Source organism: Homarus americanus, unplaced genomic scaffold (assembly GCF_018991925.1).
Source record: "Homarus americanus isolate GMGI-L3 unplaced genomic scaffold, GMGI_Hamer_2.0 scaffold16430, whole genome shotgun sequence".
Classification (NCBI taxonomy): Eukaryota; Metazoa; Arthropoda; class Malacostraca; order Decapoda; family Nephropidae; genus Homarus; species Homarus americanus.
In genome coordinates, this window is record NW_024729259.1 from 5802761 (window position 1) to 5818452 (window position 15692).

The 15692-nt window shown below is 37.4% G+C and overlaps 1 protein-coding gene across 1 annotated transcript; it reads right to left on the reverse strand.

Annotated features, from left to right (window-relative positions):
• Window positions 1–890: 890 nt before the first annotated feature.
• LOC121866467 (pyruvate dehydrogenase E1 component subunit beta, mitochondrial-like) lies at window positions 891–14189 on the reverse strand. Its single transcript, XM_042366173.1, has 8 exons — window positions 14062–14189; window positions 11403–11522; window positions 10324–10470; window positions 9410–9517; window positions 8166–8273; window positions 4422–4602; window positions 2171–2404; window positions 891–1537 (listed from the first exon to the last, which is right to left on the reverse strand). Exons 1-8 carry the CDS (start codon window positions 14089–14091, stop codon window positions 1386–1388), a joined length of 1080 nt encoding a protein of 359 aa, XP_042222107.1. The 5' UTR covers window positions 14092–14189; the 3' UTR covers window positions 891–1385.
• Between the last annotated feature and the right edge of the window lie 1503 nt (window positions 14190–15692).

The following is a 15692-nucleotide window of genomic DNA, read 5'->3' on the forward strand; positions in this document are numbered from 1 at the left end:
CTATTGTTGCTACTGATGATTTCTTTAGTCTTACCTTTACTGCAAGACCTTAGGTGTTTGCATTTAATTTCCGAGATGGTTGTTATTTCTACTCCATCTAGTACTTTTCCTTATACTGTACCTTCCTATTTTCTTATATTTCCTTGTCTGCCTTGGCAATACTCATTCTTAATACAATCTACCTCCAGGGTTTTTATTCTGAAAGTGTAAAGCAAAGCTGATGATAATGAAGTGTACAGCATGTACGTAACATCAACCAAAGCTCAGTGAGCAGCTGACAGTACAGTAAGGCATTAACTCGAGTATAAGGGACTACCTAGGCATCAGGGCTGTTGCTTTGTCTGCATTCAGACCATATACAAGAACTAATTTCCTATTTCAGCATCTGCAACTACTGTACAGTATATTGTAATAGCTACATTTGTTCAATCTTTTACTCAATGTCACATTCAGAGCAAAAATCATTTTAGTTCTTCTACTGAATTCCAATTAATTGTAAAACATCTGCTGCAAACTGAACTTGAAGATCCTACTTAGCAATTATAAAATTAAAATAAAACAGGCAAATTAAATCTTGCTTACAACTGGCAGTAAATACTGATTACTAGCTAAAACCAAACTTCCTGTAAAGAAATGGATATGAGGTGCAATTGTTTCACTTGAGTATATATTCTGTATTGTATTTGCTAAATCAAAATCTAAAAATCCATTTGCAAATATTTGAGCATTGCTAGAGCATCCCCAGGGTCTGAAGGTACAGCTAAGTTAGCACCTGAGAAGCTTGGTGAAGACTGTTAGCACCAACTTGAATTGATGGCAAGAGCAGGCATGGGAGATATCAACAGGTAGATAACTGGTATAAGGAAAAAATAATAATTAAAAGAAGGAACTGGCATGAATTATATATTATCTCTTTCATATTTACTATTTCCATCAGACTACACCATATTTATTTACAATTTTTTACGAGACAAGATTAGGAGAAGTATTTGCTGACCACCATATTAAAAGGTGCGTAATTACATTTTGAACTTGATGTAATATGACACATATGGATAAAGGTGTCAATAAGAGGATAAAGTAAAAATGGGGAGGTTTAATTCTCACATTGTAACATTTTACATAACAAATACTATATACAGCCAAAATATTATTGTACAGTACACATATCCATACTGCATGTCTTGCAGATATTAGAATAATTTATAATTTACTTTCAGAATACAATTTTACAAAATAATTCTTAAATATATTTTCATATACAAATGTATTGGCAAGAAAGTGGTGCACCAAATATTAATTTGTTAGGTGGAACTCAAATAATGTACACGCATTTCTTCTTTTCAGAACCTTTAACATAAAAGCTATTTCTAATTCGTGCATTTTTACTTTATAATCTTTAGCACCTTCTTCACAGCCTTGATTACATCATGAGGTTGTGGAATACATGCAATTTCCAAACTTTTAGCATAAGGCATTGGAACGTCAACTCCTGTCACCCGCACTACTGGAGACTCGAGGTAGTGGTAGGCTGGACCTGCAAAAATGTAAATTATCCATTAAATATGAATTTGCTTACTCTGAAATTTCAGAATTTTTTTATTTTTATTTATGTAACACCTGTACTAGTTTGAAAGCTGCTTCAACTAAAGGAAAAATATGCCCCCTCAGACTATGGGTCAGATACAAATATCCCTACAATTAAAATGTTCTAAATGAAACATCAGTGTAGCACCTTACGAAGGACTTTTTGTTCTCTGCTATTGACTAAAGAGCTGATCTCCCTTTGCTAGGTTCACCTCCCCTTCACTTTTAATCCTATTAGGTAAATATTACCCTGTGAGCTTTGTCCTGCTTGTACTCTTCCTGAAAGGATTCAGAAGCTAAAAAATGCCATCAATTCACATGAAGAGTAGGAGGTGAAACATTTAGACAGTACTATTTCCTACTATCAAGCATTCCCTAATCTAAGCAACACACTGAATCAAATCCACTTTATTCGTAAAACCTCAACAAAATATAATCAAAGTAAATGGTGCAACTCTAATCTCCACTAACATGTGTGGTAGAGATGGTGGTATTGGATGTACAGTACTGTATGATATTTCCTAAACACACAAACAGGACAATTTTGTATGACATAAAAGGTAAACACTGTATAATGACTTACTTTCAACTACCCTAGCACAAATCTCTGAGCCAATTCCACTTTGAGGCCATCCTTGTTCAACTGTCACCAGGTTGTGTGTCTTCGTTACTGACTTGACAATGGTTTCCTCGTCCAAGGGTCGCAGGGAACGTAAATTGATGACCTCACACTCAACTCCCTCACCAGCAAGGGCAGTTGCAGCCTCCAATGCTAACAAAACAGCACGGGAGTGTGCCACTAAGGTTACATGTTGGCCTAGAATAAAAGGAATAAATAAAATAAAGTTAAAAAATCTCAGCCACTGACAAAAAAGGAAATTAATAAATTGTACAGTAAAATAACACTATAATGTGAGCCAGAACACACGTTAACATGAACTTGGTATGAACCCTGTTGTTTTGGGATGTACAGTTGCCTCTACATGAACGTACCACAGCATGTGAATATGTGAGGGCTGGGGTACAAGATGTGGCAACGCAGTGCCGTAGTCAGGGCTGAATACAGTAAATGGGCATGAAACAGCAAAATTACCCTGTTTACGATAAGATACAAACAATAAGGAGGTAAAGATATATATACAGTTGCCTTAAAGAGTTCCTTTACCCCTGATGAAGATTAAGGTTGTGTTAACGTAACAATACTAGAGAAAACTTATGAATGAATCCATAGTCTTGTAACGATGAAGCTGATTGGTGGAAAAGATTCCTAGATGTAATTTCGCTTGGCAATAATGATAAATAGATGTTGGAATAAAACCTCTATATAAACAATACACACAGAGATGTTTCAAACAAGGAAAAATGCCAATATGAGTGATAAGACTTTGAAAATAAAATGTATATGAAGAAATTTGAGTAATTCATGATAAACATAAGCCAGAAAGCTTTTTCACACAGGGACACAAGCACCTGGTAAATCACACAATGGATCATGCAATGGCTCAAAGTAACCCTCAGAATTCATATGTGGAGATTGATTTATACATGATGCACATTATAATAATACACTGTCAGCCTTATTACATATATATTAACATTGTTGTCTGGGTTAAGTTATCCAGAAACATCTCCACTCTTATGAGGTCAAAAGTGGCTTCACTCTAATTTTCACACTTGAGTATGAAATATAAGAGACAATGAAAACCCTTACAAACCCTAACAAAATCACTACTTGCAGGAAAAGAAGAGAACAGTCAACAAATTACTCTGTCTTACTACTCACTATTACAATATGAATGACAGGACTTTTCATGAAGCAAACAATAAGTCAAAATATAAGCATCCCGCAGGTTTATGGAATTAAATTTACAGAAAATTTTCATAAAATATTATAAAACAGGAAACAAATTCCAATTTACATAATGTAAAAAAATTATGTAAAAGTTAATAATCAGATCATAGGAGAGCTGGTTTGGATTGTCCACACTTGATAATTAATGGCTTAGAAATAAAATTAAAAGTTATGAGCTGACCTCAACCTACAATGGCAGTCAGTAGCCTGACTTGACGAGCACAATTCCAAAACAGTTTCTGCCTTTAGAGGGGAGCTTTTGTGAGTGACTTCTGACATGTGAAGACAGTGGGTGTGACAGGGAGGGTTGGGCTATCTGATTATCTAAATCAGATTGGGAGTGTGGTACCACTTGGTTGAAACACTTGTCAAGAGTAAAATTCCTAATGCCCACTTGTGTTTCCTTTGTTACTTCACTGCCATTTTCCAAATGAGTTATATTCAATAAATCAGATAAAAAATAAATTCTACTCACCAAATGAGGTAGGGTCAGATAATCTAGAACCCCTATTAACCCCTTCACTACAAGAGCAGCACTTTTAGTATTTTATTTGGCGAATGCCAGACGATTTTATTCAGCTCAGAGGCGACACCATACACAGGGGGTTAAGGCAAACAGTATAACATGAGCTACCTGGCTAAAGGTCATATGTTGTAAATAGTGTAAAGAGAACCCGATTTATTACAAAATCATACTCAATGTTCTTTCATCCATTCATTTCTAAATACTTCTTCACACAATACACTGCTCACATCTTCATCTTTTACCCTATGATAAAGAAAAGAAAATGTCTTGCACAATTACAGAGCTCTCAATATACAGTACAGTATTAAACAAAAGCCAATTGCATGCTCACTTCTGTTATAACTAGTAATATGCAAAACTGATGTAGATCTAAAGTTTAGAATAAACCAAAGTAACCTCAGTTAGGTGACAAAATGCCATTAAAGTATTTGACAGCATCACCTCAGTTCTTCTTACCTTCACGCTCAATTTTTGCCTTGCCAATAGGAACAACGAAATCCTTGGTGAGAACCTCATCTGAAACTTCAAAAGCAGTGCCATAGACGAGTTCATTCTCCAGCACAACCACTGGATCTGGATCACGAATGGCTGCTTTCAAGAGGCCTTTTGCATCCTCAGATGAGTAAGGAGACACCACCTGGAGAACAAATAAATGGTAGTTACTAATGAATTTACAGGCAACTCCTGTACAGTGCAGGAAAAGTTTGTATTTACCTAATGCTTATTTATTCTAAAGACCCAGAGACTAACAAAGAAACTTAGCAATAAATCATGGTAGAACCATTCATTAAGCTTTAATTTCACGTTATTTTGGTAATAAAAAATTATGAGGACAGTGTACACACCAAGTTCACTTAGAGTATGGGTCTCTAAGAATCTGAAAAACCCAGTTTTCTCAGTTAAACACAATTATCCTCTTAACATAGTTAAATCACATGTAATATTTATTAATTAATTACATCACTGGCTACGTAAGTGAAAAAAGGATTTTCATGCTTGACTACTAAGGAATTAAACACTTATATACAGTACGTACTATACAGTACATACAGGGTTGATAAAAATCAGCCAACAGTTGTTCAAAATATGTGAAGATTAAGGACAAACCATGGATGATCAATGATGGACAAGTACATACGCTGAAAGACTCACTGGAAGTACAATACAGCCACTCCTCGACTTACGACGGGGTTAAAATCAAGGTCGTAAGTCAAAAATGCGAAGATAATACATAGAAAATCTAAAATGGGTGTCTCTTTCTTCTCAGCACCACAAAACTCTCACTTTTAAGCATACCAGCCATTTAAAGGGAATTACAAACAAAAAATTTGTCAGTACACAGCACAATCACTAACGTCAGGACTTGAAAATAACTAATTTGACAAAATTTTGGTTCGACTGGGGCGGTCGTATGTCCGGGTGGTCGTAAGTCGAGTAGGTCGTAAGTCGAGGAGTGGCTGTATATTACTGTATTCATATAATACTGTACAGTACATAATGTATTTATATGATGAAATACATTCAAATACAGTACATTAAGTCCTCGATATATGCGAGTTCATCATATGAGAATTCACTCGTATGCAAAGACCCTATTCCTACCAGGAATTCAATTAATGCAAACAAAATTCAGCTTTATGCGAGATGTCATACTCCCTGAAATGGATTCCAACTCTGATGACTACACAGATATCACTCCAACACCACCACCATCTCATCTACACAAGTTGATGTATCTGCCTTTATTGTTAAGTACACTGTACTGTACACTTGCTTTATCTATTATTTTAAAAATAAAATTGTATTGATTTGTTTTATGGTTAACTTGTCTTGAAAATGGGTCTGGAACATTTTCATTTTGGGTTATGGAATTCATCCTATTTTTTCCCATTTAACCAAGTATTCGATATACAGTACTGTATGCAATTTAAATTTATGCGAGGGTGTTCAGGAACGCATCCCCGCATATATCGAGGACTTACTATATAAGTTAGACCAAAGAGTATAGTATAGTAAATTCCAAGAAAAAATCTGGAAAATCATAACACATTTTTATTTCTAAATCAGGGAATAAATTTTCAGGGCATTCCAAAAGATGCTCCAACGCATCCCCACATGCCAGGCGCATGGGTGGCCCAGCTGCGTGGATAGCTTAGTTCATATTTTAATGCCATTGTAAAAGGTTGTTCCCTTGATAGCTGGTTTTTTTATACAATTTGTGCTGTGCAGTGCTGTACATTATTGTACCAGAACAAAACCAGCCAAGAATTCAGTGTTCAGAAAGTGAAAAAGTGATTACAGTTACATATACTGTACTGTACTGTACATTCAGTACGTCGGAAACACTGGAGCATATTATCATTCGTTTTTATTCAAAACATCTTCAGGTCATGAGACCCACTAATCCCCCACCCCGACAATGGGTGACCTGATTTTGCATCAGGTCAGGTCAGTAACATGACCCACTAATATCCCACCCAACCTCCATTGCAAGTGTTAAAACATGATTACAGTTAAACATTATAGTCAGCTGAGTGAACCGAGTCTGCTGGTGAGTCCAGTACAGTATATACAGCATAGTAGTACAGTAGTATACATTATTTTGTTTACAGTATGATCAATATTGTACGTGTACAGTGTTGTTTGCGTAAATAAATACAGCTCCTGCGAGTTGCATTGCTTAGACCCATAGAAATTTTCCTGTGAAGCTTGGAAAATAACCCGAGTCGATTAACGTCCATACAGCAGACACCCAAAACTTCAGAGGTAGCTAAGCAGTAACCATTTCTGAACTCTTACAATGTCATACCTACAAAATTTATTTTTAAATCAACAAATACCTGATACAAATGAAGATTTACAAATACAAACTTTTTTCACATTTTCGTCTGTTAATATCGCTGGCAACATTGTAGCCAGGTTAGACTCATCACTGTAACAACCAGGCTATTGGTATTATGGTTGTTTTTCATCTCGTATTTTCAGGTAGATATACGTAACTTTCTTCATTTATTTTTTCTCCGTTACATGCACACACCATCCTACATACATATTGTGAAAAAAGCAACAAATAATTTTCCTAAGGGCAAACACATTAAGGGAATATACATTTCTTTGCACACAAGTTAATTGGCTCACTGGGGGAGTGGAACATACAGTTAGTTCTGCTATAACACGATAGTTGTGTTCTTGTAAAACATCGTGTTAAAGAAATTCGCGTTATAGAAATAACAGGGCTTATGGAGAAAATAGGGTTAGGTGCAGATTACTACTTGAAATCGAAAAAAATTTAGTAGTTAGCCTAACACAAAGGTTAGCACAGTCTAAATAAATGTTACATTCATATCTAATAATGAAATCATACAGTAAATGTAACACTTTACTTTGAAAAAATATGAATATAACTTGATGGGGGAGAAGGGTGATTTTGAGGTTGATAACATCGAGCTTCTCTTCAAGGGTTATAGCCTTTCTTTTACGATCATCACCGGGAATGCGATCACCAGAACGCTTCTTGGAGATATTCTTCTTTACCATATTCACAGTTAATACCACAAAATTGGAGAAATGGTAAGCAAAAATCGCGTTACAGCAAACAAGCGTTCGCGTTATACAAATATCGTTCCTCTATTCATAAATGGCGTTAGAGCCAATTCGCGTTGTCAAAACACGCGTTATAGCAGAACTCACTGAATGTGTGTGTGTGTGTGTGTGTATGGGGGGGGGGGTGGTGTTGCTAGGGAATCTGCATAAAATACGGTATTTATTTAACCAAACTTTTAAGTAAAATATTCAAGATTATTTGGGTAACAAATGGTGTGTCTATCTAAATTAGAACTGATTTTATTGATGCCAGTATCATCATTAATTCTTACGTTTTTTGGGGGGAGGAAGGATAAATGAATGGAATCCCCATCATATGTCAAAATATTTTGTTGAAGGATATCATTTTGGAAATGTCTCCTAGAGAATTTATTCAGGATCATTATGATATCAAATTCATCTCTCTAATACAATTAGAAGTTTATAACGAATGCTGTGAGGTAGAGAGGAAGGGTCCATTGGAATGTGACCACGCCGCTTCCCTTATCCGAAATGCTCTGAAATCCGTTTATACCAGTTTTGCAAAAACCTGAATCTCGGTTGTAAAGCTGACTTATTACTCAAAATTGATTTTTGGTGGGATAAATTTGCACTTACCTTTAATCCAGGGCAGTGTGAATACCAAGCCCCAAAGCACTGAGAGTGCTGGGCTCCTACACCTGCAGCCGATCCATTTGGTCCACGGAACACAATTGGAACATGGATCTGAAATAGTTCTAATTTAATTGGCTAAACCCATAAATATATTTCAACAGATGCATAGTATTCCAGGAACATTTCTTATTTGTTTCAAAACTCAAAGACAGCTATGACTTTCTTTAACACTAATGCTTTCGATATGACTAATAAGAGTATACAAACAACAGGACCCCAGTAACATGCCTCATAAAACTGAAACCTCTAACAGACCCAAAACAAAGCCCTTTAAACAATATCAAGTGGCATGAAAACCACAAATTGCCAACCAACTACAATACATTCTAAATCATGACCACCTTGACATCAGGGGGGGACAATTCATCGCATCAGTACAGCACCTTACTCACCCCTCCAACTTCATCTTCAACATACCCCATCCCAGACAAAAATTGTACCATAGCATAACACTATTCCCACACACTCAACAGTATCCTACCTTCATCTCCTAAGACAATCATCTACAAACATACAAAACAACATCTCCATCCAATGACCCAAACCAATCAGGGTACTGAAAACACTTCCACCAGAAATCCTCATCTCAGAAACCACTATCCCAATGGATATGAATGTAGTGTATTTATTACCATATTATGATGAGGTCCCCACTCTTCCTCTTAAACCAATACCTACACAAAATCCAACTTTGTTCATTTTTCTTGGCTGCCACCCCCCCCACCCAAAAAAAATAAAAATCTAAGGGCCAGACAAGTGATATTTCATGTCCATGTACCTGGCACTTGCCCAGCAGAGAAGCTAACATTTTGGCAGGAAAATACACAGACAGGCATTTATCAGGTGCTGCATGACTCCACCTCCTTCCCATATATGCTTAACCTGGGAGATCCCTGTGTTGTGTCCACACTGTCCCTAAATAGGCATTCATGCCTATGGGACCCACTTTCACTTTTCACAACTCCAGTATAAATTTTTTTTCTGTATAAATGAACAACAACACTATCAAATATAATGTACAGAATCTACAAAACTCTTTTAAAATATTCACCCGACATCTAACCTAATAAACTCTTTCACCATTCAAGTAATCATCAGTAGTACAACTATCAACTGTAATTACCATTAGTTACATCATCTGTAGGATTTATTAGTTCAATTGCATACATTGTGCTGAAAACAATTACCGTGCCAGCAGACATGTAGAAGGTCTTGGAGGCTGAGTTGATGACATGATCTATGGCTTGCATTGAGAAGTTGAAGGTCATGAACTCACAAACAGGTCGTAAGCCACCCTAGAACAGGTACATTACATACATTAGCAGATATATTTATCAAACAATCCAAGGCTTTAGCAACCATGGAAGGAATATTATGGGACAAGAAAATAGATTACATGACACTACTGCTTCCTTCCATTACTGACTTACACATACGGACCAACCAGTGGTGTGTTATACAGTAGACCCTTGCCATTCCTAAGGGATAGGTTCCAAGAAATGGCGCAAATTGACAAAACGCAAATAGCAACTTATACTACCTTATTGCGCTACTGTATACCTATACCAAACAACTGACCAGCCACGGCAGAACTCATCCCGTTTAAATTTACTAATAATAGAACTTTCTTTGTCAAGGTCATCACTGACTTCTGTCTTTTACATTTCACTCCACTAGCACCACTAACACTGACACTAGGCAGTCTTTTAGGGGCCATTTCACACAGAAACACTAAAATTTTGAGAGTACACCATGAGATGCTGGGTGGGGCGACTCGTAGTGCTGCGGGAAAAGGCTTGCAAACTAGTTACCATAGCCACCATCTACAGTACTTGTCGCGAATCGTCGAAATTATGAATCGCAAACTTGCGAATGGCAAGGGTCTACTGTGCCCCCATTCCTTTCATTCTTCTCCACAACAGAACTTTCATGGATGACAAAAGCCAGCCAGTTTAATACCCGACACTGATATTAATTACAGGTTATCATGCATTTAAACAAAAGTCTGTAGAAGATGGCATACATGGGAAGTTCTTCTGAATTGTAAAAATAGTTCAATTAAAAGACATTAGACAATTACAAAAAATGCACATTTACATACCATGGCTGCTCCAACAGCTATGCCGGCAAAGCCACTTTCAGTGATTGGAGTGTCAATTACTCGCTTGTCCCCGTACTTCTTCCATAAGCCACGAGACACTTTGTATGCACCATCATATTGAGCTACCTCCTCTCCCATCAGGAACACCTGTACAATGTGGTACATTCAATGCTGGCACTATAACAAATCATTACCAAAGGAAATACAGCGTGCAACACATGTACAACACATGTTTTATTCAGTGCACTCACATAAATGGAAAAACATCAATTCTTTGGCAAGCTGGTTTTTATTTATTTCTTCTGGATTATTGCTTTATACAAAATGTATGATTGGTTCATGAAAACATTTTTTTTTAAATCCTCTTCCTTATTCAGGATTTTGTTACCAGTTGTAGAGAAATGTCTTTATATATCTGGTGTAGTGCAGAATTTGTTTTGCACAATAATTACTGTACTAACTTAAGAGCTATCTAACACACTATTCTGACATGACTCACCCTTGATTTACCAAAATATAAGGTGCTGAATGTATAAGTATCATCATATCCTGGCCATTCTCCACACTTTCATGGGTTAGCAGTGGTTACCTGAAGGCAAACTTTAAGTAAATTTTATGGGAGGATGTCCTTCCCATCCCCAGCCCACTTATACAGAGTGGGAACTGGCCATCATATGTAAGACTTCTAAAATGGCCTCTTAGCTGGGAAGGCATGTACAGTATTTAGATACAGTATAGTGAATCCATGAAAACTTAACAGTATAGAACATAAATCCCCTTTTACTATGGAAACCTGTTTTCTTTATGCTGGTTTTGTTTATGACAACCTTTTCTAAAATGTATCCCATGGCATAAATCCTGCAGTAAGATATATAACAAAAACTATTGAGATAAACTCGGTAATACTGAATACAAAATTCATTACCAACTTACGTAGTAAGTATGTTTAGCCAATGTAATAAAAACAAAAATTAATTACACTTTTTAATTCTATCCCTGCTTACACCTGAGAACCAAACAGGAAACAACATATGGCTGTTTCTTGATTTTAAAGCAAAAGAGAAAAGTACTGTTCTCACCGTCTCATCCCGCTCCATTTCCTCATCAAGAGCACTGTTGAGGGCATCTCGGACAGTTAACTGATTAGCAGCTACAACTCTACTCGTTGAAAAACTTCGACTCAGTGCTCCAGACAACTTCTGCAAGATGAATTTTTTGAGGGGTAGAGAACTTAAAGTTACAACACTGCTGCAAAATATTTCTAACAATTGCCAGGATGACAAGCTCTTTCTCATGTTAGTAAGGTGGTATCCCGTGTTAAGAATTCAGCAGTTCGAATCTTTTCATATACAGTAATGTAGTAGACCCTTGCCATTTGTGGGTCTTGTCACCAAATCTTCAAAAATACTATATGAACTGATCAATGAACATCAGCATTTTGAGAATGGTGTAACTCAATAATGGTTCATGCATTAGTTGTTTCTGCTGCAGTCAGAGTTTAATATATAATACTCATATGACAGCAGTGTTCATTAGTGCCCAAGGCATAGACAAAGCCCTTGCCTCTCAAGTATAGGGCCCATTTAGTTCTGGCCCCCCCCCCCACCCTGTGAGGCCTGCATTGGTGGGAGTGTAACCACACCCAAAGCCATAGTTTATAATTAACCAAACCTCAGGGAAAGGTTAGCAAATTGCTACGAATAGGGGCCACAACATTAACACTGTACAGTACTGTGAATAATGAGATGAAAACTTTGTAAGAGTTGATTTTATAATTTTTAGTAATTACTAAGTGATAGATATGCCATACAGTACCTACATTACAATCTTAAAAAAGTACCCAGTATATGAAGAAGTTCTTAAGTGTTCTCACCCTGTAAACAAGGATCATCAGGGAGTATGCAGTACCCTGCACCTCATTTAAAACTGGTAAAGTGAATGAACAAAACCTGATCCGATCTACCCAACTTTACATAGAAAAATTCTGACATTATCAGGTTTGGTAGACTGACATACCCTGCCAATTGTAGACAAGATGAATGATAGAACATTTTTCTTTCATTTTAGGTTTAAGTACAGTACCTGTAAATTTATCTATAATGAACAGACAACCAGTAAGGGTAACCCACATGGGTCCACTTTCAGTACAGGAAGAAACTGGAGTACAGTACCTGGAGAAAACCTGCAATATTTGGTAGGGTTAAATTGGAGAACACCCTTTTCACATCTAAGTCACAGCAGTGATGGGCAAACCTGACACTGGTGTACCACCAATGCACATAAATTATGCTCCTAAAACAAAACACTTGTACTTGGAGCAAACACTAGTTTTACGGAGGTGAAATTTTTTAAATTCAAACTTCAAACTCTGTAGTCCTTTCAATAAATTGTTTTAATAAATTTGGGAAAAGTTTCCTGTCACCTTTAATGAATGGCTAATGGTGCAGTCTAACATCAACTCAACTACAGTAGTATAGTGAATTTTTTCCCAGCTCAGAAGAGATGCCCCCCCCCCCTCAAGAGTTACAGTTGATTGGCTGTTGCAAATCTGTCCAATTTCGTCCTGAAGTAATGATGTATAGTTCTAAATGAGTTTACAGTATTCATAATCGTTGGAATGACCGTTTCTGAAGAGAAAGATATTTAGCTAAATTATATAAAGATACATACAGAAATCTTATATACATGAATAATATTAACTGTTAAACTCTGGTAGCAAATTCACGCTTTTGGAGGAGGCATTTAATATATACTTATTTTTACCCACAATAAGGCATACTAAGAGAAATTATGCATCAGTAATACTACATTATACAAGAACTAGATTAGGTAGGCTTCTTTGGTTGGTTAGTTCTATATGTTTCTGACAGTTTCTCATAAATGGGGATTTCCAAAGAAAATGAACTTCAGATATAAACAAAGCACACCAAATTACACCCAAAAAATATATTTCCCTGTAAAAAAAGAAGGGGATGGTAAAGCAAATCTTTACCCTTACGGTACTTTAATAATAAGAACTTCTATGGAAAAAATGAATGAAATCGAGCAACTTCTGGTAGTAGTCCTGTTCTAAGAAATTACCCTTCTATTACATAAACAATGGACTGGCAAAATAGTCCAAAACAGTCTGTCAGGCTATTTTACAGTGACTGGTATTGGAGCCTATTCATAAATAAAATTGGATAATTTGTAGTTTCGACCAACCACGGCTCTCGAGTTGGGCAATGTGTTTTTTCAATGGTTTAGACAATTTTAAGACACTTTTCTTCTATATGACTTTTCCCTCACAAATGACCTAACCTCCTACTGCTCAATATATTGAAGTAACTTGCGAAGGAAATGCCATAGAATAAAGGAGTCTTAAATTTATCTAAACCATCGGAAAAAAACATCTTCCTCTCCTAGGCCTGGGTAATTTTTCTCAGTGTGGGAGCAAAGACCTTTGACATGTCATGCTAAGTTGAGGACTTGTAAATTTCGAAGCTGCACCTATAAATATATAGTCCTAGGAAACAGTGCAATAAACCGAAGTAGTCAGAGACTCTAACCATTACATATCATCTAGCTGTTGTAGTTACTAAAATTATACGACAGAAACTGTTCTCACTTTACATCAGCTGTTGGGAGGTTGTCGTCTGCACGTTTATGAACACCAATATTACCTCTAACCAACACACTTACAACGACCAATTCTTCTTACCTCAACATGACACCGATTATTATCATCAATTCGCCTACCTTGGCTATCCTAGTGGATGACAGAGCCATTTTTCTAATATAATTGCTATACTGGGGACGACTACACCGGCGGTCAACAACACCTCTGACCCGGACACCAGGACCTGTCCCAGATGACTGTCTTGGCTCCGGCCTCGGCTTCTTGCTCTTCTGATATAATTTTTCACCTGATATATCATAGTTGTATCATATAAAAATCCCTTTATATAATTTTAGGTTCGCTCATTATATAGTAGGTTATGTGCTGTTATTCTATAAACTGTTTCACGCGAGTATTTTAGTTAGAAATTAATAGTTCCGAACATTATGAATCAATACTAGCGACATCTGGAGGATGTTCGTGAATTTCAACCGCTGTCCTTGAACATTACTCTCTCTCTCTCTCTCTCTCTCTCTCTCTATATATATATATATATATATATATATATATATATATATATATATATATATATATAGAGAGAGAGAAAGAGAAAGATCTAGATTTGCTCAGCGCTCAAGTGCGAGCGTTATCTTGGGAACTAATTTTTTTTTTTTTTTATCCTCTTCGCCACTGATCGGCTTGTTAGCCGCTTGGGCGATCGGTCACGACTCTTTTCCTTTATATTCTTCACCAAAAGGTCGGCTCGCTAGCCGCCCGGGCGATCGGTCACGTCTCTGTCACGCACTGTTGGCAAATACTGGGCATGCACCGGCTCCTGAATGTACCTGAACCCGCTCCAGTGTTGGTCAAGTCTTCTCTTGAAAGAGCTCACACTCGGTGCCGTCACAACACTTTCTGGTAGATTGTTCCAAGAGTTTACAACCCTCACTCCGAAAAAGTTTGCCCTCACGGTTTTCCGGACTTGCGGCTTCTTCAATCTTGAGCTGTGACCCCTTGTGGGGCGAGCGTCCGCCAGCTCCAAGTAAGGACACTCAACTGAGTAGTGCCCCCTGAGATGCTTATAAACCTCAACTAGGTCCCCCCTTGCCCGTCTGTAGTATAAGCTAGGCAAGTTCAGGCGCTCCAATCTCGCAGGGTAGCTGAGATGCCGAAGTGCAGGCACCAGCTTGGTGGCCCTCCTTTGAACATTTTCAACCAACTGACAGTCCCTAGCATATCTCGGGGACCAGATGGGGTGACAGTACTCCAGATGGGGAAGCACTTCACTCCTGAAGATCGTCACGAGGGACGGACCGTCTAGATATCTGAACGACCTTCTTATAAGACCCAATAATTTATTTGCCTGATTTACCTTCTTCTCACAATGGCCCGAGAACTTCAGCTCATTGTCAACATACACACCTAGGTCCTTCTCACACACAGTCTCAACTAGTACATTTTCTTCATCCCGTTGGGACATATGGTACGCCTCCTTACCGTTGGTACGCCCCAGGTGCATCCTCTTACACTTCGTGACATTGAATCTCAGCAGCCATTCCTTCGACCATTCCTGGAGCCCACAGAGGTCCTTCTGCAGCTCTTCACAGTCCGCTTGGTTCTTAATTTCCCGAAATAACTTGGCGTCATCGGCAAACATTTGTATGGAGGAGTGTACAACCGGTCAAGCTGTTGGTAAGTACTGTACAGTGCAAATGCAGTGAATGGAGTGGTTCTAGTCTCTAAGAGAAATCAATCAATAAATCAATCAACG

Bases quoted from the DNA above. Each gene is read 5' to 3' on its own strand.
- LOC121866467 (XM_042366173.1), bottom strand. From the start codon at position 14,091: ATGGCTCTGTCATCCACTAGGATAGCCAAG. The intron at 8,274-9,409 runs GTAATTGTTTTC...GAACTATTTCAG, and splicing joins TCTACATGTCTGCTGGCACG to ATCCATGTTCCAATTGTGTT. The intron at 2,405-4,421 runs GTAAGAAGAACT...CTTTTATTCTAG, and splicing joins GGCAAAAATTGAGCGTGAAG to GCCAACATGTAACCTTAGTG.